Source organism: Pseudopipra pipra, chromosome 7 (genome assembly GCF_036250125.1).
Source record: "Pseudopipra pipra isolate bDixPip1 chromosome 7, bDixPip1.hap1, whole genome shotgun sequence".
In the NCBI taxonomy this organism is placed as follows: Eukaryota; Metazoa; Chordata; class Aves; order Passeriformes; family Pipridae; genus Pseudopipra; species Pseudopipra pipra.
Genome location: NC_087555.1, coordinates 5,265,674 through 5,291,760, shown reverse-complemented (window position 1 = coordinate 5,291,760; position 26,087 = coordinate 5,265,674). Strand labels below are relative to the sequence as shown.

General features: G+C 44.9%; 1 protein-coding gene across 26 annotated transcripts in view; it reads right to left on the bottom strand.

Annotated features, from left to right (window-relative positions):
* Positions 1–26,087, bottom strand: part of UNC80 (unc-80 homolog, NALCN channel complex subunit) — a 120,526-nt gene that overhangs the window by 3,987 nt on the left and 90,452 nt on the right. For 20 of the 26 annotated variants that reach the window (XM_064661865.1, XM_064661864.1, XM_064661866.1 and 17 more), the window contains 13 exons: positions 24,398–24,598; positions 21,943–22,066; positions 19,547–19,672; positions 17,580–17,703; positions 16,643–16,849; positions 15,222–15,406; positions 14,148–14,313; positions 13,142–13,321; positions 11,042–11,180; positions 8,977–9,033; positions 2,257–2,338; positions 1,628–1,739; positions 239–450 (listed from right to left, as the gene is read on the bottom strand). In XM_064661865.1, the coding sequence (XP_064517935.1) occupies positions 239–450; positions 1,628–1,739; positions 2,257–2,338; positions 8,977–9,033; positions 11,042–11,180; positions 13,142–13,321; positions 14,148–14,313; positions 15,222–15,406; positions 16,643–16,849; positions 17,580–17,703; positions 19,547–19,672; positions 21,943–22,066; positions 24,398–24,598 (1,915 nt within the window). Of the gene's footprint in view, positions 1–238; positions 451–1,627; positions 1,740–2,256; positions 2,339–6,307; positions 7,683–8,976; positions 9,034–11,041; positions 11,181–13,141; positions 13,322–14,147; positions 14,314–15,221; positions 15,407–16,642; positions 16,850–17,579; positions 17,704–19,546; positions 19,673–21,942; positions 22,067–24,397; positions 24,599–26,087 lie in introns of those variants that run through there. The other 6 variants (XM_064661877.1, XM_064661885.1, XM_064661887.1 and 3 more) reach the window with 5 other exon arrangements.

The following is a 26,087-nucleotide window of genomic DNA, read 5'->3' as shown; positions in this document are numbered from 1 at the left end:
GTCCAGAAGGACCTGTGATGGAAAAGGAAGATGCAGGAAATATATCTGCAAATTAGGAATAGTTGCACAGATCTAGAAGGGAATGGCATTCAGAAGCAGGGGGTGGGACAGCAAACAGCCACCCAGGAGAGTTTGCTGCTGTCCCTCTCCTTCCAGCTTTCATTACAGTGCTGTAACCACGTGACCCAGGTGGAGCAAGGGGGACAGACCCACACCACAAACCTCTCAGTCACAGTACCTGGCCGGTGGCCTGGCTGTGGAGATCAGCGACAACGATGGCAGGGGAGGAGGTGAGCATGGGCTTGCTGAGGGGCTCCTGCTTGCTGGTCACTGGGGGGCTGCTGTGGCCACAGCCCACCTGCTGGGCCACCAGAGCCAGAGTGTCCCCAGGGCAGGCGGGGGGAGCCTCGGGCGGGGCCTCAGTGAACGTCACCGACCGCTTCTGCTCCGCTGAAGGGAACAGAGCCCAGAGGATCGAGGGTTAACGTTTGGGAAGAAAAACACAACAAGCAAAGACAAGAGATAACCACTGGAGTTTTTACAATTAAGACAGGATTCACGGTTCATTCCATCTTTATAACCTGTCTAAATTGACATCTAATCTGAAAGCCTTTTACCCTGGACTTTTTCTACAGACACAGAAAGAGTCAGGGATCTCCTGAGGTCTGGCCAGCACACCTGTCTTTGTCATGGCTTGGTGAGACAATACCACCCATAAAAACTTGCCATCCCAGAAGAATATACTGAGTTTAATTCCCATGTTAGTTAGGCATTTCTGCCCTCAAGTAAAAAAGGAAAACTGTCATGCAAATATATAGGGGAATTGCCTGAGATTTTGCAGGAAATCTGAGAAAAAAAGTGTAGCTGATAGACCCCCATTCCTGCAAACTAAGTCCAATATTCAGCATTAACAGAAGAGCACAGGGTGAAGACAGCTAGACTAAAAACCTAACAGTAAACCTGATATCCCTGCTCCTGCTCTTAATTACTTTGGGTTAACTTTTATGTTTCAAACATCCCCAGCAGTGCTGTTGCCCCAGAACACTCCTGCTGAGCTGTTAGAAACCCAGAAAGTTCACAAGCAACCTTGGCTCTTCCAGATGTTTCCTCCAAAGCTCACTGCTCACTTCAGATGGTACAGAATACAGCCACCTGCTCTGCTTGGCAGTGCAGACTGCTGGAAATGTACAGCATGGAGTGGCACAGTCCTACATTCATTTCCATGTACAATCCTTAAAGCTCTGAACATCTAAGCTTGTGAATGATGGGACATCCTTCTTTCTACTGCTCTCAAAAGCAGCTTCAAAACTTGTACATCTAGAGGTTTTGGACAAGGCATCCTGACAGAATACCTGCCCCCTAAATTCTCCACAACTCTTGGAGACAAGATAATCGTCCACGTCCATTGTCCATGTCCTGTTTCACCTTGAAAATCACTGGAGAAACCATCAAAGTGTTTTGAGGGGGTGATTTTCTGATAAGGAATCTACTCATTAGGCAAAAGGATAAAACTGCTAGGACTTCACTTTAATATAGGCTACTAACAACCTTCAAGTTAAAGCAACAGCACAGCACTTCCTAGTTTCCAGTGTGAAGTGCTGGTTCTGGGAATGCAGCACTGCCCTACCGCAGGGTTTAGGCTTTGGCTGGATGCTCCGCCGCGTGGTGGAGAGTCGCGCTCCGTGACGGCTCCGAGGCTCCGTTTGAGTTTTCTGACGTGACAGCAGTGGCCGTCGAAGCTAAATGTTGGGAGAGAGAGTTAGCTGATGTATGTTCACATATTGCACAGCTGCTCCTCTGAAAGGAGAACGTATCATCATCGTCTGTTCCTTTAGATGTCCATTCACTCAACTTTTAACAGATACATGCTTTAAGGGTTCCATGGCTCAGACATCTCCTTCATATGAACCTCTGGGTTTTGTGCCTTTTCAGTTTTAACACTGAAAGTAATGCAATGCAGGCTGTGTGACCATCATTTAATAATAATAATTTTAAAAAAAGGCTGCAGAGGACAAGACTGAGGAATTTAAAACAATTTAATTCCCTCCTCTCTTAAGGATTTGTCCAACGTCACAGCTAGAACTTGTGCTCCAGTTCCTGCTGACTTAAGGGACTGTACTAGTATAACACAAATTAGGTAGAAGGGGCGTGTCACATCCACAAAACATGTCCAAACAGTCACATCCACAAATCATGTCCAAACAGACACAGACAAGAAAAGCCAACCCAAATGAGACAGCATTTCTGTGTTCTCACCTGCCGCAGGCCTCTCTTCCGCCCCAAGGGCTGCTGCAGAAGAAGGTTCTGCTGTCCTGGCTCACTCTGCACACTTGCCACCCTGTTAGATGTTGACAGCATTAGGCCAAGCTCACAAGCACCCTGTATAACTAGGAAGTGTCCTGGCAACTGGGACTAAAATAAATAAATAGGTCGACCAACCACTAATGGCACAGTCACTTCAAAGAGCAGTACTGTCTTTGAAGGATGGGGGGGACGTGTCTGTTAGGTTGTGGCTTCCAGGGCTTAGGAAAGGGTGGGAGGTGGAGTCATGGCATTCAGGACTTGGCCACGCACAGGTAGCATCCAAATATAAATAACTGCAGATTTCAGTTTTCAGTCATTGATTGATGCATCCTATTGAGCAGCACTCACTTCTCTGCATCCTTTGCCACATCAGTGAAGGCAAGAACATCAGCTTCCTAGCTCAAAAGTCTTCTTGTTTGCTTTTCCTTTTTTCAAGGACAATGTTGTAAAAGCTAATTTTTTTTTCCTCCCAAATAGACTCCATGGCCTCATCACAATTTTGTCATCTGGTTTTAATTTCAATTTAAGTCAACAAACAAAAAACAAACACAAAGTGACAAAGGATCCATTCACATAATGGATGCATGAGTTATGTGAACAAGGCCCCACACTCAGCACTTGCAGCCTTAAGTCTTTTTGTGGCTAACAAACAAAAAAGACAAGTGAACAAAAATTATATATATATATGTATATAAAAAACAACAGCTTTTTGATTTTAAATATATTGGTACAAAATATCCAAAAATCTGCAGTAGAAGAATCTTTAGCAATAAAACATACTTGGCTACAATCTCATTCTGTCACTCAACTGACCATTTAATCTACTTAATATAAAAATACCACACTCCCCTCATCTTTATTAAAGCACTGTATTCCTGCAAACAGTTAAAAACTGGTCATTTAGCAATCACAAAACACTTTAGCTGAATGAACTACATCTGAGAGACATATGGCCACAACAGCCACTAACATTTAAAATGGACTTCTTCTAACTCAGGCAGCTGCTTTCTTAGGCCAGACTGGAATCCACTGAGCCACATGTCCTATTTAAGCAACTTTCAGCTCTATCTGATACATACTTTCGAGGATTCAGGACTGCAATCTAGTTTGATTTTGGCCAGCATTAATCTAAAGGAAAACAACATTCTTTTCTCTAGATGTTTCCCTTGTATCTCCCTGGAATTGCTCAGTACAACCAACAGAGTGAAGGTTTATTGCCTGGCCATACAGGAGTGGAGGAAGAAGACAAACCTAGGGACAGACAGAACACAAAGGATGTCTGTGGAGAGGCTTAAACAGCTCTGTGTCCTGAGCAGCTCATTCATTGCTTTGGCAAAAGTTATCGATTGTCCTTAGAAGGTCTGGTGGAACAGAACACGAGGGCTTCCTGCTCTGCTTTGGGGCAAAGGCTGGTTACACAACCTGGAAATCCTATTCCTTCCTCCCTTATCATTTAAACTAAAGCCAAGAGTTTTCATTAAACCATATCCAAGTGTTTCTACCAGCTCTACTGGGGAGACAGTGGGAAACCTCAAGGACAGAGATATCTTGGGACCCTGAAGCTGTTTCTCTTTTGGTTGTCTGACTAGTAATAGTCCTGGACATACCCTCAGCAATCTCACCACAGCTGCAACTGGCTTGGGACAAAAGAGAAAAGCTTCTTCAAGCTCAGAGCCAGAAACAACAAGATGTATTTGAGTCCTTTTGTCCCTCAGATGGCTTGTCAGATGAGGTCACCAGTCCCTGGAACATATATCCCAGCTTTTCCACAGGGTATTGACATGATTTACATACCAAACATCCTAAGCATTATGCAAACACCCACCTAGGGATAAGCAGAGCCCTCAGAGTTACTCCTTGTTGGTAGGACTGTGTCCTTGACCCAGACAGTAAGTGCAGCACATATGACTGGTAGGTCCAGAAGCAACACATCACTCCTTACTAAAGCAAAGAGACTGAACCTTAATTAGTCTTTAGATTTGTGATCCAGACTACCTGAAATTACAGCTTGGAGTATTTCCTTAATCTTCTCTTTTTAGGATTACATAAGAACTTATTCCTCTGAATTTTCAGAAGTTTTTAGAGTGGTTACTAGTATGGGAATGAAGTAGAAATTAGATGGACAAGGTCTTGAAAAAAGTAGTTTTCTACTATTTTCGACTAGCTTTTGAGAATGCTGTTACAATTTCTGATGAAGAAAAGGTAACTCAGTTCTGTGAGTGAGGAGACATAAATGTCTGTAGCAGAAAGACTACAATTATATTCAGTACAAAACACTGTTTACAGTGCTAAAACAAACTCAGTTCACATGTTATGAAAACACTTTGAAAAAGTCATTAGATAAAGGATGTACATGGACTGCATGAAGGCACAGAGGCTATACATGAGGAAAAAAACTATTCCCATGGAGTAACTGTGCACTGAGAACAACCAGTAGGTGAGCAAAAGAAAGTCTGGACTTTGTGTCTTCCTGCTGGAGTCTAGGATTTTCAGCTTGGCTTATATCATAAGTGAAGTAAGTGAGCTGGTGGATGTCTCCTTCCAGTACTCAATCACTACACAAATTGGAATAATTTGGGATGATCTTAGGAGCTGAAATTGCAGATACCTGTTGCAGGCAAAGGGTGGACCTGGGAGCAGCTGAGTGTCACAGAGCTGCCTGTGCATAGCACAGTCCTGCTATGGCTGCCTTTTTGACTTCTATCCCCAAATTTTGAAGAGGTGAAAGAAATACAGAGAATCATAAAGATCACAAATTTTGGATTAGTTACTGAATTTGCAGCTATAACCTTTCCCATCCTGAGGGTTTGTGAGGGTTTCTTTTCACATGAAAGAGCAGCACTACTGATCTTGTTTCTGTGAAAATGAGTGTGGCAGGCTCTGTGCAGTCTGCCCTCCCTCCTTTGCTTTCTCTCCTTGTTTACCAGACCTGACCAGGAATACACTGTTTTTCTGGCAGCCCATAGGACCCAAACAAGCAACACTGAATCAAATGCCATGTCAGCTGACAGTACGTTTTCCTCCTGTGGCAATGTGATCGATAAGAATAGTTTTTCTGCAGGACATAAGCCAGATTTAGTTGGAATAACAAGCCACATCCTTTTTCTGCCCAACACAAAGATGCTCTGTCACTCTCTGAGTATCTCTGTCAGGGGTTTATCTGCACAATAATGTTACTCCCATTATACAGGTCAGAGACAGGTGAGCAAAAGATCTAACACACCCAACTTTGTGGATGCATGTTGCCAGGACTACAAGGAATGACAGCCAGTGCAGTCACACAGTGGGGGCCAAAACAAACTTTGTCAGGTTGGCAAGCATAAGAAGTGATGCTCAGGAATGACAAGAAACCATGGAGCTAAAAAAAAAAAAGATAAGAAAGAAGAAAATAAAACAGAGACGAAGGAAGCAAGGAGTTTAAATGTCTGTTAAAAAGATGTACATGCTTGCCACACCGTCATGGTGGAACATACACAGTTTATGTCCCAAGACATATGAATGAGAGGGTGTCCTAGTTAGGACAGCTGAGACCAGTTCATCATGGTATGGGTGTAACCCAAAACTGTGTATTCTATAGCCTTCCATGCCATTTCCCAGAAATTGTTAGCAGTAGAGAGGCCTGCGAGATAGGAAGATGTTCCTGTCCTCATACCCTTTTATGGAATTCCCCACTCTGAGGGAAGGACTGAGCATTCCTGCCTGAACTGGAGAATATATATAAATTTAGAGTTTTGGAACCTTTTTACCACTCGTGGGATCCAGAGGAAGACTGCAGCTCACCGCTCTGAACCAGACTGAGACCACCACCCTCCGCTGGACTGCAATCACCACTATTGACCAGACTGCAACAGCTCTCCCACCAGCAGGTTTTTTTTCCCCTCTCCCTTTACTTTGGACTCGGGGGGGGCCCAAGGAACACCACTTTGTTCATGCCCCAGGGTGCTGGGTTATACATTTGGGTTTTGTGGGTTAAAACCAATTGTTTGTCTGTATAATTGTACTTATTGTATTATTTTATTAAATTGTTATTCTGACTTATAATCTCTCTTTTGAGTTGAGTTCATTTCCCCTGCTGGTTAACTTTTAAACCAGCACAGAGGGTTAGTGGACAAAGGCAGCAGAGGATGTGTTAAACATATTGTATTCCCAGACACATCCCAGCCTAGCTAGCTTAGATCTGCTGCTGTGATTGCCCTAGCAATGTGGATTCACTCTGATTTTTTTTTTATTAGGCACCATTAAGCCAAGGTAGGCACAAGGACAAACATCACAGGGAAATATGTTTGTGCAACAGATTTCCACTAGAGTGGCTTCTCTTTCTTCTTCCTTTCTGATTTGGGAAAATATCATCTTCTGTCAGATTATAACCACAACAGATCACGATGCTGGACACATATGCTCCTCAGCCCTGTACCTCATGCTGTCTGAGCACTTCAGTGCTCTCCCCTTCCTGTCTTCCCTGCTTTTCTGCATGGCTGGCTCAGTTGATATAGAACAAAGGGAAACAGACTTTAGTCTTTTTTATTTTTGTCACTATTTGTTTAACTTCTTTAATACTCCTACCTTCCATAACAGTCTAGTCCCTAGTAAATATGATTTATTTCTTTTTGTCAGTTATGACTAAACATCAGTTTTGAATTCAGAAGGTGATCCTAAACAGTTACTGTTGTGCTCCAGCCGAAATCAAAGTTACATTAAAAAAACCTCAAGCCTGCTTTATTCAAAACTAATGTTCCTGAATGTAAAACCAAATTAATTCTGTCCTATGATTCCCACAGCACAATGAGCTCCCACAACATCTGCCTTATTAATCCCATCCTTTAGAGGAGGAATCCAATTTGCACATCTAATGACGCAGTTGAAACATCTTTTCCTTCTCACAGAGTTCTAAGCTAGCCTTTTCAGACACATCTGCAGTATTTCTGTCTTCATTCCTTCTAAGGCTTTGCAGTGCTGATGCCCCTCCTTCAGATGTTAGTGCCTGCTCCTTGAAACGGGTAATAAACCTCAGCAGAACTGACTCCCAAGTACATCTGCCAACCAGTTTGCCTTAGGAACTCTCTGTACCACAGGGCAGGGTGGAGAATAGTGCCCTGGTCCCTAGAGAAAATTTGTGTGACAGGAATGAGTAGGAACCCACTGTGCAACTGATTATATTTCAAGGTTCAAAATAAATTATTGTGTTTAAACTCATCTGTTGACTTAGTTGTCTCACATTCCTCAACCTCACCACAGTAATTAGGAGTGATTCCCCCTTGACTTAACAAAATCAAAACATTTCAAAATCGACACTGATGTTACCTGGTATCATCATGGCTTTAACTCAGATATGGACCTTCTCCTTCATCCTCCTGAACTGTAGCAAGTTTTTGGCTCTGCTGAAGGGACAACATGGAAGTTCTCTGACTGAATGATTTCTGTTCTCTTTAGCCCCCTCAAACATGTTCAGTGACATGCAGTCCATCTTACTTTATTACAAAACCAGGTAACAATATTCCTGCCTCTGCCAAGAAGCTAATGTCTTTTCCTAACACCACTCCTGCAGCAGCACCAATTGGAGACCGACCTGCCAAAGCAGGGTTCACGCACACAAAGGACACCACGAATCATGGGATGAGCTCAGTGACACCATGGATGATAAACCCTTCATTTGTCACTCAGGGAGATGAACAAACACAGCAGCCTGTCCCCGCCCCAAAAAGCCACCACCATCATCTAAAGCCAAGCTAACAAACCCAAACCATTCACACAAACGCATCTCGACATATCCACAGCTTCCGCTGGTGCAGGAATGACATAGTGTGTTACCCCTCGTGTTGCCAATGGAAGGGGCTGTGTTCTCCTGGAAGGAAACAGAGATGCTCTTGGGACTAATGACAGGTCTCCAGCCTCAGGAGCTGAAAGGTTGGAGCACAGCAGCAGGACAAGAAGGACGATTAAGATGACTGAGCTGGCTGTTAAAGGTACAGCCTTCCCTTCTAAGCTCACTCCTGACCCATTTGACACGCTGTCCCTTTGTGTTCCCCTGTCCATGAGTAATGGGGAACAGCTAGACCAGAACTCCAGCACTGACAAGGCCATTTTAAATATACCTTAATGGTGTCCACCTGCAAGATTTCTAAGCTGTCATTTGAGTATGGGAAATGCTTTGTAAAAATAATGAGAATTGTTGTGAAGCACCCACAGAGCACTATATTCCACAGGATTTATCATATTAGTTTTATTAGTGAATGGTAAAGAACACGGCTTGATATTGTTATTAAGTCTTTTGTGGTGACAGCATTGTGAGATGAATGGAAAAACAGATGTCTCTGTTTTATATAAGCCTCCAGTCTAATGCTTATAACAGGCTACGGCTAATGCCTCATGCATAATCTTTCTCATGCCTTTCAAGCAATTGCTAAACAAGGGGAAAACCCCGAGGCCAGCCTGCTGCTTTACTCACTACAGCTTTTTCTTTCCCCTTTCCCTTAGCCTCCTCAAAGTTATTGGCAATCAAAGCTGAAAACTGAAGGTGGGTTGCTACACCTTTGACTTGCAGGCCTGAATATTGATGAGCCACAAGAGACAGAGATGGAGAGAGCGACAAAAGGTGACGGGAAGAGACAGGAGGTTGGAAACGGCCGGTTTCCCAACACACACACTGACAGACAGGTAGTGTTGACACTGTACCTAGAGAGGCTGCCCTCAGTGGCCAGGCTCGGGGAGTCATCGAGGACATTAGGTTCACTGCAGGAGGGGCAGGGAGATTAAGAATTTAGGGAAAGAAAATGCAAAAAAGCATGCGCTTGTCTCTGTTTTCAAGGGAAAAAATATCAACGGAATAAAAAAGCAAAAAAGGACGGTAACATTAATTGGTCTCACGCTCAACAGCATATATATGACTCAGAGGAGCTGAAAGAACATCTGATCACAGGAGCAGTCTTTACAGGGAGTTTACACTGCAGGGAGCCTTCCACATCTCTGCTGAGATTTAGGGAGCTGAGAAGTTCAGCAGGATGTGTTTCCACAGGAAATAAGGGGAGGGAACTATTTTCAAAGCTGTTTTCCTGCAGCATTTTCATTTATTTCCATTCTATTTACTTCCAACTTCATAGAAAGCTTTTTTCCCTTACCCATGAGCCACTTCTTTTTGAGGGAGGGGTAATCTATCTCCCATGAGCTACAGACCTTCTGTATGACTCTAAGGACAAACATCTGGAAAATAAGGTCTTGTAGTGCAGTGACACTGTAAACAAACACCTGGTGAGGATCCTGGCAAAGAAGTACATCATCTCACTGCTTTTCTGCACTGCAGCCATCAGGCAGGAACAGCCTGCTCAGCCCATAGGAAAAACATGAAAGGAGGAAAGCAGTCTGCTGGGCTACCAGCAGCAAAGTGGTAATAATATTACTTAGCATTAATTAGTTTACATTTGTGAGGCAGTCTGGAAGCCCAGAGGCCATCCATAACTAAAAGGGCGCGACATGGAGGACTGATTACACTTGCTGAGCTGGTCCTATCCCTACCAAGATGAAAAGTCTCCTGCTAGGAGACTTAAAAAGTACTTAACTACTTAAAAAGTAGAGAGCAAAGATCTCTGGTAATTAAAGTCTTTTTTCTCTCAGCGTCACCATGATTTAGGATTGCACAAAACAAAGATTGCTATCAATCAGCTGTGACACTTATGAAGTTTATACACTGAAGATGGCAGTGAAAGACTGAGGAAAATGCAGCCTCGCATATTAATTTTTCAAGAAACAAAGGGACTGAATCAATTGAGTTCAAAAGTCAAATGAGTTCCTGTAAGCCCTTTTGTGAAAACTCTCAGATAAAATCTGTGCAACTTCTCTCTTGTAAATCACCTCTCCTATCTCTACTGGCATGTACCACAGCTGTTACTTTTCCTTCATGTATCAAGGTTATATCCTTAATTCCAAGCAAGACTGGGGAGGGAGCAATGTTGTTTGATTTTCCAAGGCTGGTCAACAGATAATGTAGAATATATTTTTTAAATGTTCAAAGGAAATAACATAAATTAATCTATCCACTGCCAGATATCCTTGGATAACTTGTTGCAGACAAATAAAACAATAAACATTGCTTCCTTAGAAAAAAAAATCACATTTAAATGCAAAACTTCTCTCTACTTCTTCTAAAGCTGTACATTTCCCAAATTCCAATCTCTTTCTCACCACTCCATGTTAACCAGGAATAAGGCATTTAAAGTTATTTGTATCAACAAGTATATTTCTGGTTTGAAACAGTATTAAAGCCCATCTTTAAATATGACATTCAGTTTCTGCCCAGTTACTATTCTAACAAGGACAAAGATCACAGGGAAGAAAACAAATCAAACAGGATGCCTCTGTCCCCTTTCCCAGCTTCTCAAGATTCTTCCCCACTCCCTACACAGTTTGGGTATGGTTCCCTAGTTCAGTGCAAAACTGCAAAACCCTATTTTCTTTTTCCTATTCAGCAGTAGCAGAGGAAAATAATAGTGCTGAGTGTTTCTGAAACTGTTTAAGAGGAAAGTTTCTGTGGATGACAGCTTGTTCTTACGGACCTTACATGACACAGATCATCCTGGAAAATCGTTATTTCCCACCCTGCATCCTCAGTCCAACACTACTGCAGGATGAAGAAATTTAGCATTGCTATGCTGGCACTGATCCCACTATCCCATCCCTCTGATGTACCTGAGCCATTTCTGCTCTCATGACTATAATGGGAAAGGTGAAAAGCCCATGTTGTTACCTTTGGCTGGGCAACATGCCCACCTCAGCCTGAGGTGCGGACACGCTGGAGAGATGGCTGGAGAACCGCCTCCTCCCAATGGCACCCATAAGGTATGCTTCTTGTTCACTTACCACACTGGGCATGCTCAGGGAGTCATCTGGAAAGAGAGAAAAAAACAGGAAAGGAGAGGAAACAACCACCCCAAACCCCACCTTCCTCTTCTCAGTTCTCAAGAGACAACAGGATGCCAAGGGTGTACCCAGCATTTACGTACCCAGAGCCCAAACCTGCAAACTGGAATATGCCATTAGATTTTACAGTGAAGAGAGACAAACACATAAACCCCTGCAGGATGAGGAACCTGGCACATGTAGGGCAGGAATTTACCTAGGCTTTCAGCTTAAATGGCTCTCAGGAAAACGTGTTTGGGGAATTCAGCTTCCACTAGGGCTTAATTCCTGTGATTAATAAATTCCTTGCTAATATACAGTATTTCTGGCATAAAAGTTGTAAGTAGGCGTTTTGCTGGTGTGAAATAAACTGCTGCTGTGACATGGCAAAGCACTGTTACAAAAAAGAAAATACATGACAGCAAAGTGCAGAACTCACATCTTTAACACACTTTGGGACATGCATCTTAAAGTGTCACCAAAAAATTGGATAAATTGACTCAAAAACATCATACTTCAACTGATTTATGCAGAGTTGGACAGCGGTCAGGACTGCTTGAATTTTTAGCCCTGTTTCAAATTGTATAAAGTACCTGTATAAAGAAATTACTCTCTTGTGGTTTTTACCATAACAGCTTTTAACTATAAATAAATAAAACGAAGAGGAGGTTTTGTGTTGTCATTTTCTCTTTTCTTTTTGACCTTTGCCAATTCTGATGTACTGAAATATTTCATGGCAGCATTAAGCCAAGGCAGGGCTGAGGCAATAATGACTCAGTGAGATAGGAAGATAGCACTTACCATTCCTCACGGTGGCTCAGAATTAATACATGGCTGGAACTAGTGTTTGCCACAGTGAGTAAATATCTGAGCAATGTAGGAGCAGCACAGTTGTGGGTGGATTGTACAATGTTTAGAAATGAACCCAGCTAAAATAAAGTTGGGCTGAGCCTGGAAACTTTCAGGTTAACTGCTCTTTCTCAAAAGGCAATTCTGCTGTAACTGCACAGGCCTTTCTTTTGAGCCCCCCATTTCCACTCCTTTTGTTTGATGTCTTTGGGGGTTAGCAGTCCTCAAACACAGAAGTGAAGCACTTAAGTTTCAGGCATTAGACAACCAGCCATTGCAGCACCAGAAGCCAGTATCCCTGCAAAAGCAGGGGGAAGCCCAAGCCTGATGCCATATGAGCAGAGTTTTCTACCCTGGCTTTCAGTGAAAGACAGCTCAGAAGCAGAGAGAAGGCAAAATTCCAAGAAAAACAAGAAACTCAGATGGAACAACAAACCAATATTTCGATCATTGCAAATAAGTCCCCAGAAGATTCACTATCCCATTCCTTCTAAACTGGCACCAGAAAGCTTGGCAACCTCAGAACCTGCCAGCTGTCAAAAAGGGAGATCAAGCTTTTGTTGTCAGTAGGTTTAAGGCTTAACTTCCTCTTTGTTAATTGACACAAGAACAGACAGTCCACCCTGTGGAGAGCCACAGCTGGATCCCATGCAGCACAAGGACAACATATTTCATGTCAGAGCACCTGGACAGAAGCAATGAGCAGGAAGTACTAAGATCCTGCAGGAACAGGATCCTAACCACAGAACCACAGCCCCTTCCCACTGTTGTGAGGAAGGTCAAAGAGAGGACTGGTTGTCAAATGCCTTGTCAGCACTGTGAGGATTGCATGTCAGCCCTGATCTCAGACACTAAAAATTTGCCTGTGCCTTTCCCTTTTCCTTGCCACAGCTCAGGAGGCAATGAGGAGGTATGCACAACCCAAGCTCTAACACCACAAATGGTGTAGCAATCACAGCATTTTCTCAGCCTCGTGCTCCTGTGGGCCTTGTGTTCACACCAGTACAGGGGCAACTGTTTTCCCCTCTCAGCTGATCTCTGGGACATCGAGAAAACACCTTCACCGCTTGGGGATTAGCTTGAATCAGCAGCCACGTACTTTCTTCATCCTCCTCATCCGTGCGGCTCAGCGTGTCCTGCGAGGCCTGCTGGGAAGGCTCGCTGTCCTGCTCCCAGACTGTGCCGGTGCCGGTGTTGGAGCGGGACATGGTGGCCAGGCTCAGGCGGTACGCGGAGGTGGAGGTGCCCACAGTGCTGACGGATGTCTTCCCTTGGTAAGCTGTGCCAAGAGGAGGGAAACCAAACACAAGTCAATGATGGCACTGGAAATCAACAAACAACCAAGCATTCTTGACACACTGGGCACCTCATTCTGCCCAAATGAATGGATGGCAGAGGTGATAAAAAACCCACAGCTGCCCTGGCTCACCTCACCTCTCCAAAATCTCTGGTTTTCTTATGCAGTGCAGTTTTTGCAACCTTACTGTTGTATTTTCCAGATCAGCTTCAACATTTAGGAACAAGACAAATTACTGCCAAGGAAAAAAGGCTGAAGCATTTCCTTTTGAATTTGTTTCCCTAAGAACAAAACACATAATCCCCTTGCAGTGTGCAAGCAGCAGCTGCCATCTCGTGGCAACAGGAGTGACTGTCAAGGGAGAAAAGTGTGCCCTCATGCAGGAGAGAATTCAGTGCACCATAAGCTCGGGGATGCTGATCTGGACCTCACAATAGAGAAACCAAGGGGAGAAAGTAAGAGGTAGATCTGCTCCTGCCAGATATCTCCGGACAAGTAGGTTTGGCTCTACAGAGGCTGCACTGGGTTTGGGGCTGCACAAGGCACTCCCCAGACATTGAGAGCTGGCTGCTGGGGAATAGGACTCAGATTTAGTGGAAAAATGGGTGCATTTCACAATTAACCTGGACTTCTGTTGGTTGTCCAGTGGCAAGGCTGGGCTGGGCACAGGCTCCAGGGGCAGGCTATCTGGGAGGTATGTGGATTGCCCCATGCCCCTCCTAGGCAGTGGACAGGTCTGCCTCACAAGTAGGGGCGAGCAGCTGGCCAGACTGGGCTGGTGGCCCTGAGCTCTCCCTGCCCTCCTTACCCGACCCACTGTGCACGGCCTCCTTCAGGATCTTCAGCTCATTGTTGAACTCGGCGATGAGGGAGCTCTTGCAGAGCGGGCGCGGGATGAACCGTTTCTCCAGCTGGTCGGAAATGTGCTGTCGGGCCGTCAGCTCCTCGTGGTTCTCAGCCGGCTGCGCCAGCAGCTGCAAAATTGGGACGTGTTAGCATGGCCAGGAAATGGTGCCCAGGGAACCGGGACCAGTCTCCAGACCAGCTTCAGCCTGCAGCCAGCAGACCATCCTCTTTATAGGCAGGAGGTTTTTGACTCCAGCTATGAGGTTTCCACCTGTCTTTTGGGGACAACATTATATTTGACTGAACAGATATTAAGACCTCACTGGTACATGGTATATGGGTTTGAGGTTTTAACATTAAAACCTCACTGGCACAGGGTATATGGGGATGAGGGCTTCCTAATGCTAAGCTCTACCCTTGGACATGAGACAGGTCCCTCCTCCACAATGATTTATTCTGTCCAAGAGACAAGGTAGGCTAAATAAGTTGGAGTACCATGTGCTGGTCTACTTGATAAGCAGGGAAGAACTGTGATTAACTTGAGCCCCAGTTGCCTCAGCCTAGCAGCTGTCTGTCTGTCCACAAAAGTCCTGTCAGAACCTTCACCCAGGTCCTTCCTGGCTGTTGGCTGTATTGCCTGGCTCTATGCAGAAGAGAGATTTCTGGAAGATTTCTGCCAACACCCTCCCAGGCTTAGCACATCCACACTACCTTGAAGTGCTTTGAGTGCCTTTGTTCTAAAATTAAGTGCACAGGCAAACACTCTTGGTCCAGCCTATACTACTTTCCATCCAGAGGAGCTAAGACTAGCTGTACTTCATGGATCAGAGCTCCTGGATGGCTGGCATACTCTTTAGTGCTGGCTAGGGAAAAGCCCTGTGATTTAGTTTCAAAGGGTTCTCAGGCCTACTAACTTCTGAAAGGTAATTCCCTACATACAGTTCTGCCAGGAGTGCTGTTCCTCTGTTCTCAGCTGGGGAATAAGGGATATCTTGCCTTCAAGGCATGATCTGTCAGCAGCCAAAGCAACTGTTACCTTGCACTGGATGAAGGGCCGAAGGAGCACAAAGATAGGGATCCGTGTTCGTACGATAAAGTCGAGGAAATCCCACAGGGCCAGCCCTCCCACCTTCCGCAGGGCCATCTCTTTGACTTGCAGGCTCAGCCAGTACCACTGGCTGTCCAGCTGGCGTTCAAAGCAAACAAGGATCACCTTCAGGGCTACAGGGGAACACACACCAGCAAAGGGCAGTCAGAGATGTTACCAGTGTCCCTCACAAGCACTGGGGAAGCAATGAGGGGGGCCATGGTGGGCACAAACCTACACAGGCATGCTTGCATGCACGTGCACATGCACTCCCACACACCTTGGAGTCACAACTGTCCTTTCTATCAGTCTCCAAACGTGGCAAGGAAGAAGCGACCACCCGTCTTGTAATAAAGGCCTTAGGATCAGGACTGGGAGTTCCATTTCCAGAGAAATTTTCCTACTTCATACCTAAGTTCCTCTGTATCTTCTTGCTCTATCTCCCCCTTTCCCTCCCTGCAGAGTTCTCCTGTCTTCCCAAAATTCAGATATTTTGAAAGCAGCTCAGGGTGGGAATACAGCCCTGGCTGATCAGAAGACCTCAAAAATCTTTATCAAGCATATCCACACAAAGAGTCGCCTTGTGAGCAGGTGATTTATAGGGTAATGAAAAGAACCTTTCCAGCAGTGCAGCTACCAGAGTCATGGCCACACTGTAAGCTAAATACAAATATGGTCCAGTAAGCCAAGGGCTGTAGTTCACAGGAGTACAGTACGACAAATGGGGATGAACAGCGATGAGTTTCAAAACAATGCTCTTCACTGAAGTGGGGAGTGACCAACACTTGGTTCACAGGAGAGACAAGAAATCTCTCCCTTTCCATGCTCCACTGGTCTGGAACAAACAGGGAGGCTTGGGGGTTGGGGGAAGGTTGACTACTCCATCTTTCGTCATAGGACAGCCAAGCCCTCTCAGCCATCATACATCTGTGTCCCAGTTTGTTGGGGCAGGGGTCTAAACTAGTGGTGAACTGCCAGTTTTTCATCAGTGCTACCCCATTCCTCAGATATCACCTTTACCCCTAGCTAGCCAAGGGCCAGTGAGGCTGTGACTGTAGGGGCTGACAGGCAGTCAGACTCGCCTTCTGTGGCTTCACTGCTGTGCTCTGGCAGTATGAAAACTGAGTGACTTCTACCTGTGCTGCTGTCCTCCAGGTGCAGTGCTGACACTGCTCACCTTGCAGTATATTCCAGAGATGCTCTTGACTTCATGCTCTGGCCTGGCCCCTTGTTCAGGACAAGTCTTAAAGCAGTTCTAAAGAGTTCAATTACCTCCTGCCTGAGATGGTTTTCTTTGGTGCTCTCTACAATCTTGAGCACTCCACTTTACCTCTGTCTCTTCTCAGAGGTCAGCAAAAGCCATCACTCACCCAGGTAGGCAGCCTGGCTGGTGGACTCTGCGAGCCCTTCCCGTCGCAGGTCCTTCCCTGCATCCCCTGGAGTGGAGCAGTGGGCAGGGGAGCTCTCCAGCATAAAATTCTTGCTTCGGGAAGTGCTGATGATTCGAGGTGGCAGGAGGATATTGATAACAGTCTGGAGCAGCAGCAGGACCTCAGGCTGCTCCAGCCAGGGGCTGTCTGAGATGCATTGGGAGGGGAAAGAGAGAGAAAGATCAGGCTACATCCCACCAAAGACACCCAAAAGATCCTGACCCTTTTCAGTTGCAAAACAGGGTGTATCTCAAATGTTCCCTATGCCAAAACTCCGTCCCCCACACCTTGTTATGCTGCTTCTCCTCCTGCAAGCAAAGGCAAAGTTTATTTTAGCACCAACATGAACACACACAAACACAGAGCTATGCAGCACAAAGAAATATCCCATTCAGTGGTCTCATTTCCTTTTGGCATTCCCCTCTCCCTTTACTCTTTGCTTTCATTTACAGATTTACCAGTGAAGACCCTTTGTAGCAGAAAACAAGGACCAGGACTTGTGCCAGACAAGTGGCATGGATTGGACAGACTGTGATCCACAGGGGCACACAATTTCCGTGACCTCTGCTCCCCTCTGTGGGTTCTGCTACAACAGATTTATCTCACCCTGCACTCCAGTTTCAAAAGCAGGAGCATATCTGTGTAAGACCTGACTCAAGAACCACGGCACAGCTGAAACAAAGGAAAGAAACAACAACAACAGCTTCTCCCAGTGGGGCTTTTTTCAGTCTCAGACCCAAAGGGCACTTAGCTGACACACTGCCAGTGACAGAAAATCAAATTAAAAAACAAAAATAAAATACAGAGGGCAGGGAAAGTGCAAACATCAGTTGTCAGAAAAGGGGGAGAAAAATTCCTTTTGTTAAATTAGTCAGACCTTTGCTTCCAGATCCTACTGTGAGCACAAATGGAATCAGTAGGTTTAAAAGCATTCCTTCCCTTCTTTCCTGATTGGTGAATGGGGAGACGACATGGCTTAGGGGGAAATCTTCTTTCAAAGCCTGTGCAGTAATAATAAGAAAGGATTAAAAGATTTCATCAGCAGATCACGCACACAAGTCACTGCAGGGAATGATGATCCCCAGGCACCCTGTTTACACAGTGTAACACCAGCATTGATGACCTGATTGAATAACAAGCCCTCAGACTACTTAGTCAGGAGTAAAAGGAACTCACAGAGTAACACAGGGGTCACCTGCTCTTGTCGCAGGCAAGATGTAAGAAGCCCAGATTCCTAACTCTTACATATCATTAATAAAATCAGATATATCCCAGAGGAGTCAGCTGAGTGTTAGTCCTAAGCTCTGCACTTCTGTGAGTGGCATCAGGACCTGACCCAGACTATGAGGAATAAAAAAAGGAACAGAGGAAACTGCACAAATGACATAAGGTAAATATCCTGCTGCCCGAACATGGAGGCTATTCCCAAACACATTTTTTGTTCTGCCTCACTTTGTTCTGCCCCATCATCCTCCCTAACACAAAGAATGAACTCCTGAAAAATAAACAAAATGCACATTTACTTCTTGACACACAGTCAAGCCTAAATTGAATGGACTTTCACCTTCTTTAGAGGAGGTAATAAAAATGACTGTCTAGTGACAGCACTTCTGCTCATTTACAGCATCCCAGTTCCTACAGACTTAGCTGTGAAATACAACTCCTCAAGCTTGCAGACCTGGGCTGAGAAATTCCAGGAGAAGAAGTTTTCTGATGGAGTGTGAAGTACTTCTGTTTCCTATCCTGCTGGAAGTATCAGGAATTATGACTACTAATGTGTTTTTCTTGACATGTTTGGTTTTCATTACATTTAAAGCTCACGAATGAGTGAACAGGGAGAAGAAGGTAAAAAAAGTAAAAGCTCCCAATACTTTAAAAAACACTATTAATTTGGTATCTGGTTTAAAAAATAAATCAATACTATTTCAGAGAAGGTGAAGGGGGCCCTTTTTTTGTTTTTGATTAAAGAACCATTGCCTCAGAGCTGGAAGAAACCTGTGTCAGTTTGTACCAAAAAGTGCTTTTGTGCCTCATGCTCTGAGCCGGCACTATGTTTTGGTCCCTTCCCAAGCTGCCCTAATGCTCAGAAATACCTCCCTGAGTATTCAACTGGATGTGCCAACGCATACTTAAGTATGCAAGTTGGAGCTAGATTAGGGAATCTGTTCCTTCTTCGAACACCACTCTGACTAACCTCACGCTAATGGGGAGAGAAAGGGATACAGAGGCAGAAAGACTCTGCAATAGTTATGGCACTGTTATGAGAAAGAAATAAAGATGAAATGATCCAAAAAGTCCAGAATGCTTTCTTTTTTATTCTGGATAAAAAGGATGTCATTGCGTCAGCAGCTGAAAAGCCAAGTTGCCCTGCTTTTTGTGCTGGCACACTGTGTGATCAGTTCAGGTAAGAGCAGAAGCGCACAAACTCCACTCTCAGTTGCACACGTGGTCCCACAGGAAGACAGGAAGGGTTGCATGGACATGACCCAAGCCAGGGCCCATCTCCCTGGGGTAGGAGGCTTATCCTAACTCCTTAGATCCTGCAGAGAATCCTAACCTGCTTATCAGAGCCTTAAACAGCATCCATCAGCCAAACTCCCTTGGACTTCAATGGCAGCGTTAAGCTGACGGATGCTTGCTCTGGACTTGGCCCCAACAGAGGAATTCTGAGCTCAGCTCAAGCCTTCAAAAAGGAGGGAGAATTTACATGTTGCTTCTCTTTAATTTTTGGTGTATGTTCCACAGTTTTTGCCCAGCTTTCGCAGAAAGAAAACAGAGCACCGATGAGTTGGTGTCTCAACCCGAGGCTCTAACAGGCCTGGCCACAGGCCAGGGCAGACACACCTGTATCTGCAATGCTACAAGCCGGACAACAGCTGTGCTGAAGGGAAGAGGTGGTGAGAGATAAGGGCTGAGATGAAGAAGGGGTAATCCGTCAGCCACACTGGAGGGTCCTACTACTCCCATCACCTGCAATACAAACAGAGCACATCACCACAACTGGCTGCTTACAGTTTCACCCATGCCATATCCTCCAACATCAGTGAAATGGAGGTGCCTTTTATTGAGCACTGAGTTGGGGTGGATCTAGGAGAACCAGCCCCCTCAGTGGTCCTTGCAGGAGCTGGGGCCAGTGAGGGGAAGGAGTACTAGCAGGGAAAGGAAGAGGAGAAGAGGGAACCAGCAAGGATGGGAGGAATGCACAGGGAACCTGGTACATTTATAAATGCACCCAGTACCAGCCTTGAATGACCAGCACTGGACCGGTGGAACAGCTAGAGTTGGAGGATATGTCATGTGACAACTGTAACAAATAAAAATATATCATCAAAGCAAAAAGTTTGCATTGAAACTGGACATCTTTTCCCTTCCCTTGCTGTTCTACTTGAAAAATAATGTCCTAAGTCTGACCCAAGCCGGGTTTTGCACAATGTTCAGATTCCTCTCAAACACAGTCTCTTCTCAGGAACTGTAAGCATGATTTATCTCACCTGACTGACCCCAGATGTCTGAAGCAGAGTTGCCTGCATGTGACCTCATCTGGAACTACCTGAAATATCAGCACTAGGAAACAGCATTTCTAAGAGGAGAGTTATTTATACTGTTTGGGATGTGTCCCTCTGGAGGAATTAAATCACAGGCCTGCATATGCCTGTTTCTCTCCATGACTAGACACATGTAGATGATGGGAACAGGGAGAAGTTACCTGGCAGATGACTAAGCTTACGGGAGATGAATACACGCTTCTTTCCCAAATTTAGCCTGGGCAAAAAGCTAATAACCAGTTTTGTATCACAAAACCAAAAGACAATTTAGAAGGGAAAAAGTCAGAGCCCTTTCTTTGCATCACTATGGATCAGCCTTCCTGGATGATCTCTTTTGTGCTTCTTGATGCAGCTGGTCTACACATGATACAGCATGTAATCAGGGTGCTCTCACAGTGCACACAGCTCTGACAGCTAAAGCTAAAATATTCTTAGCAGTAGGAGTACATCTTTGCCTGGTAGCTCTCCCTGATGTTCCCAGTCAGCTGAATGTAAGCATGACAACTGCACTTTAGCACTGCAGAGCTTTCTGTTTGTAGGGCACTGGCTAATTCTTAATGCCTCTTGGAGAGCCTGCTGCTGTGATTCACCCTGCCATGCCTGCTTGCCAAAGTGGAAGTCCATTCCAAATTTGTGTTTGAGCTGTGTAGCAGCCTCTGCATGGAGCAACTCTAAGTAGTCTGAGTGCCCAGAGCTGGCTTAGCTCCAGGCAGCTTGAACCTCTGCATGAACAGGGAAGTCTTATATACTGACAGGTTGAAGCTTCCCTGCCCTTGCAGCAATGAGTGCTGAATGGACTTGAAGGACAGGAACCTGGCAAAACCTGATATTGCATTTTAGCTGGTGATCATTGTTTTCAAAGCCCCTCAGAGCACTGGTAAACCCTGAAAAGTTTTTCTGTTGCTGCTAGAAGTAGTTACAACATTTTTGTTCTAAGGAGAAAATGTTATAAAACCCAATAACAATAAAAATGCTAGTGCAGCCTTTCCCCCTTTATTTGTATTTTTTTCCACATGGAATGAAAGCACGAATGTTTGCCCAAATGGCTGGAGTTACATTGCTATCAAAGTGGGGGCTTGTCCTCAGTGTAACAGCTGCACAAACACTAGAGTCTATCTCTGAATGACCAAGCATGTCTCTGTTGTAACACACCTAGGAGCATAAACTCTACTAGGAGTGGGATCTGAACATTGTACAGTGCAAACCTGTACTAGATCAAGCCAGGGACATTGCAAACAGTGGAGTCAATCCACCTTGTAAACCCTTCTAACTAGCCAACACCCGATGGCCTCTGACAGAGCCACCAGGGCCCTTCCCCCACTGGGGATGGTAGGTACCCCCAGTGCCACCTTCTCCCTGTCTCTACCAGGTGTGTGCAGTCTCCACCACCCCACTCTCCAACTTGCAGCCCTCAACTCTCAGCTCAGTCTGGCAAAGGTGGATCTTCAAAGTGGTGTGTGGGAAGCAACGGAAATAAATCACTTGACCGCTGCTACTGGTCACTGTATCTCCCCATGCACCACTTCAAAAATGAACCTTGCTATCTCTAGTGTCACTTGCGAAGTCCCCCTGCCAGGGGTAAGGGGGACAGGTAAAATGACAGGAGTGGGAATGAACTGTCATCTTCAGTCCAGAGAAGTCAACAGCAGGGGGAGGTTTAGTAAAGGTTCATGGGGTTGCCACTTGGCTACTCACCAGATTGACACAGACATTGATCAGAGACCTAAGGTGAGGCAGGAAGGATATGATAGGCTGCCTCTGAAGTGTCAAACAAACCCCTTCAATCAAACTGCTGGCAGGCTCCCACTCAACCTGGCGCCTGCAATACAACAGTAGGTTCTGTTAGCCGCGGGCTCCTGCCCCCCACCAGACGCCCGCGACCGACACACAGTGACACCCACGGAGGAAACGCTTCAGACAGCAGTGACGTCCCAGGGAGCACAGAGTGCGCGACAGACGGAAGGTTTTACCCCCGCAGCTCAGGAAAGCGCAGAGCCACAGAGCACATCGGGCATTTGAGAGACAAGAAACATAGCAGAGGGTCTTTGCTGCTCACAGCAGCAGTGGTGAAGCTGCATTTCGCTCCCTGACGATTCCCTCGGAAAAGATGAAAAATGAAAGGGAGCCCCAGACAGTGGTCTCAGGTGTCCCTATGTGGGGAAAAGATCTACTGTGCCATGCTACCAGCTGAGAGTGAGTCCTCCATGTAGCTTATGGATGTTCTCACTGGAAGCCCATCATCTTAGTGCCCTCTGTAAGCTACTGTGCAGCTTGGGCTGCTCTGCCAGAGTGACTCATAAACACAGACTGCCCCAAATGTAAACTGACCCAGTAGTACAATCTTTATCTCCCTCATCCTGTGCAGGAGGGATGATTCATTTTCTATCAGCACCAGTCCTTTATTCCAGGATCCTTTCTTCGCTGACACTTTGCTTTTTTCACCAAAACAACATTTAGGGCTTGTGCCAGCTGCTGAAAGGATTCGCCTTCCTAGTCGTAAGCAGGCACAGCGTAGGTAACATCAAAGTGGTTCATACCCTTCATCTCAGGCCCTGACTCTTTGGAGTCAGTGGAGTTCAGAAGCCAGCATCTGACTAAGCACTTTTTGGGACAGAAAGATAAGGCTGGCATAGCTTGTCAGCTCAATCCTAAACAGTATCCTAGTCGAGCTCCCCAGACTTCTCAGAGACGTGGGGGACGAAGTGTTCACTACGTGTGTTCTTATACAGACCAACATACGTTCATCTTTGAGCATCCACAGTTCTTAGATCTCCAGAATAGTAGTTTGTTCTTGCATTCTTCTTACACACGCACTGCTTCCACTGGGTTTGGAGCGGGGTGCCCACAGGAGGCAGCATATAAGACTGTGATGTAAGTACCCCAATGGATGGCTCTTGGGCTCTGGCACCCAGGCCCATCCCTAAGAGACCCAATGATGGCCCAGTGATGCTTAAATGTAGATGCTGTATTTGATCCAGTGGCTTTGAGTCCCTTTGTGTACAGAAGAGCAATTTCAGCCAAGCATAGGTACAGGCACAGACAGAGAGAATATGAAGGGAATTTGAATGTATGAACATCCATTCAGTTTACATAAAGAGGAAAGATCTTCAGGAACAGAATACCCTTTATCTGCCTTTCAGGGAGAAGAAAGTATGAGCGAGAAAAGAAAGAATGAGCGAGAAGCAGACAAGACATGACAAAGAATCAAACCACCAGGAAGGACAAGTATCAAAATTTCTGCCTCTGAGTTCCCTACAAGGGCAGGAATTTCTTGAAGCAGGTTGTTAGCCAAAGGAAAGCGATAGATAGTGATGCCAGAAAGAAGAGATCACCTCCCTTTTATTTGCTCCATCTTTGCTGGGTACAGATAATTTACACTGGGACCTAATTCTGATGTTCTCTGACATGATTTGGCTTCTCAGCTGAGACTGACAGCAAAGGGACTGATTCAAGCAGTTTAGGACATATGCCAGTGGGGGTCACTAAGACCAATGACTCTTTTTACTCAGATCACTGCAAAATTTACAGGGCTGAGAGATTTTATACTACACAGGCTGGATTTGTACCACTGCCTCCAAGGTAGGAACACTCCATAGTCAATACTTCTTGAAATGGCCAAAGCCTGTGCCATAATGCCACTGTGTGATGCACCAGGCTTCCACTAGCCCCTGACTTGAAGCAGTTGATGCAGATCTGTGCCCTTTACTCGGGAGCATCCAGAAGCTATCGCATAGCTCCAGACTATTTTCATCTTTACAGTGAACGTAACAGTACAGCCATGCTACAAATACTCTTGCTACAGTTTAACTTTCCAGTACAAAATAAAATTAATCTCCTCAACTCACAGCTAAGGTAAATAAAGAGGGCAGTGAGATGGTAAAAATCTGAAGACTTATTTCGGGGAAAGAAAAATGACATTTCTGGAAGTTCTCTCTGTAGTTCTCAGTAACCGTGTGTTTCTTTTGTTACCAGAAGACACAACAAAAATGTCAACATAAACACATAACAGAGATAAAAACACCTGCTAATCTTCTGACACGTTGTAAAGATTCGCTGCAACGTGACAGCTTTAGCCAGGATGACATACCCACACTTCAAGGCTTGCAACATCAGAAATGGACCCCCATGGGTTTCCAGCGTACCAGCTCACCTCAGAGTAGGCATCTTGTGAATTTTATTGAACATACGATCCAATCTCTTTAAGATGAGGATAAGGGCAGGTCTCACCGCCTCGGCCGTCCAGTCCGTGATGGGCAGCATCTCCATGATGTAGCGCCGGAGCCCTCGGCTCTCCATGGTCTGCGTGTCGTAAGGTGCCAGTTTCAGCAGGGAATGTGCGATTTCCGCCAGCCTGGAACCGGGGATCATGAAGAGGGAAATCAAACACAACTTGCGTTTCTCCACGCGTGCAAATGAACTAAATGGTAAATCTTTCACAGCCTAGTAAAAATGTGCTGCTATTTAAACTCTTAGACGAGGTCTCTAAACAATCTGTTAAGATTGTCTTGCTGGAATCACTGTTTAAGAACACGAGTGATCTAAAAGTTACTTTTACATTGACATTAAATGCACCGAAGGGACATGAGGAATCACAGATTTGTGTAGCTAAAAACAAAGTATTTGAGCTGTCAATCAGACTACAACATTGCAAATGTCTGTGAAATACAGACCCGATAAAACCTATTTGTCAGTATTCATTAATATCAATATTATTAAAATGGATTTGGTTTGGGTTTGTGCTTGTTTTTCAGTGTTACTACTGTAAAAAGTCTCACTGTACAATTTTCAAGTGTTAAAATTTTAAAAATAACTTGTCCGTGGGTTTACACAACACGTCCTTTGTAGGATTACTCCCTGCAGCTTTGATCTGTTTCTCCTGATGCCTCTACAGATTGTGTTGCTGTTGCTTCTTCTAACCCTCCCAGATGGCCTTGCCGATGGCATTTTCTGTGTTGACTACGAAATATCATGGCAGCATTTAACTCACACTTGCAGTTTGACAAAGATCTTCTGAAATACTTGAATGTTTGTGGCAAACAAAGACTATAAATAAAGCTGCATCTACTAATAAAAGGGATAAAGAAATCCGTATACTCCCTGAAACGGACTTTGTAGTGTATGATTACAATACAGCCTTATCCATATAGGGGGGGAGTTTTCTGAAATGCCTTCAACTAATGGAACATATCTCTATTCTCTTTATAATCTGCCTAGCAATATCAAGGGCAACGAATTCTTCAGATTAACCAAAAGTCCTATAAAAGTTTTTCTTTATCCACTTTTTCTTTATTATTCCTTTTTACAACTACTTTGTCCTACTATGGAGTAGGTCTGTTTTCTTAAACACTGTGAAATTTAAATTATCATATAATTAAGCTTCTTGCTTGCAACTTAACATGTGGCAATCAGTGATACGTAATGGTATATGAAAACTTCCTTATGTGTTATAAAGTGTGAGATCCATTTCATCCAATTTGAGAGGTCAATCTCAATTAATCTTCTAGTTCTGTTCATGCAGAAATAAGCAACGTGGGAAATTCTTATCTTCCCGAAATACTGGCATAAACAGCTCACTGGATATGCATCTCCCTTTTTCATTGGGTCCAAATAGATCTTTATGACTTTTGGAGACTAAACATTTAACTTCTAAATGGCTAAAATTGGGTGAGATTCAGCCTGTCTGAAGTGACTAGCATATTATCTTACTTTCTGAAGCCTCTGAAATGGCACCTGTCAGCCTCCCAGGACCATGGCTGTCACATCACGTTCTGGTAAGTCTGCTCTCTAGGTAGAACTCAGTTTTTTCCTCCAGTGGTTAAATGTGGTCAGTCATTTCAATG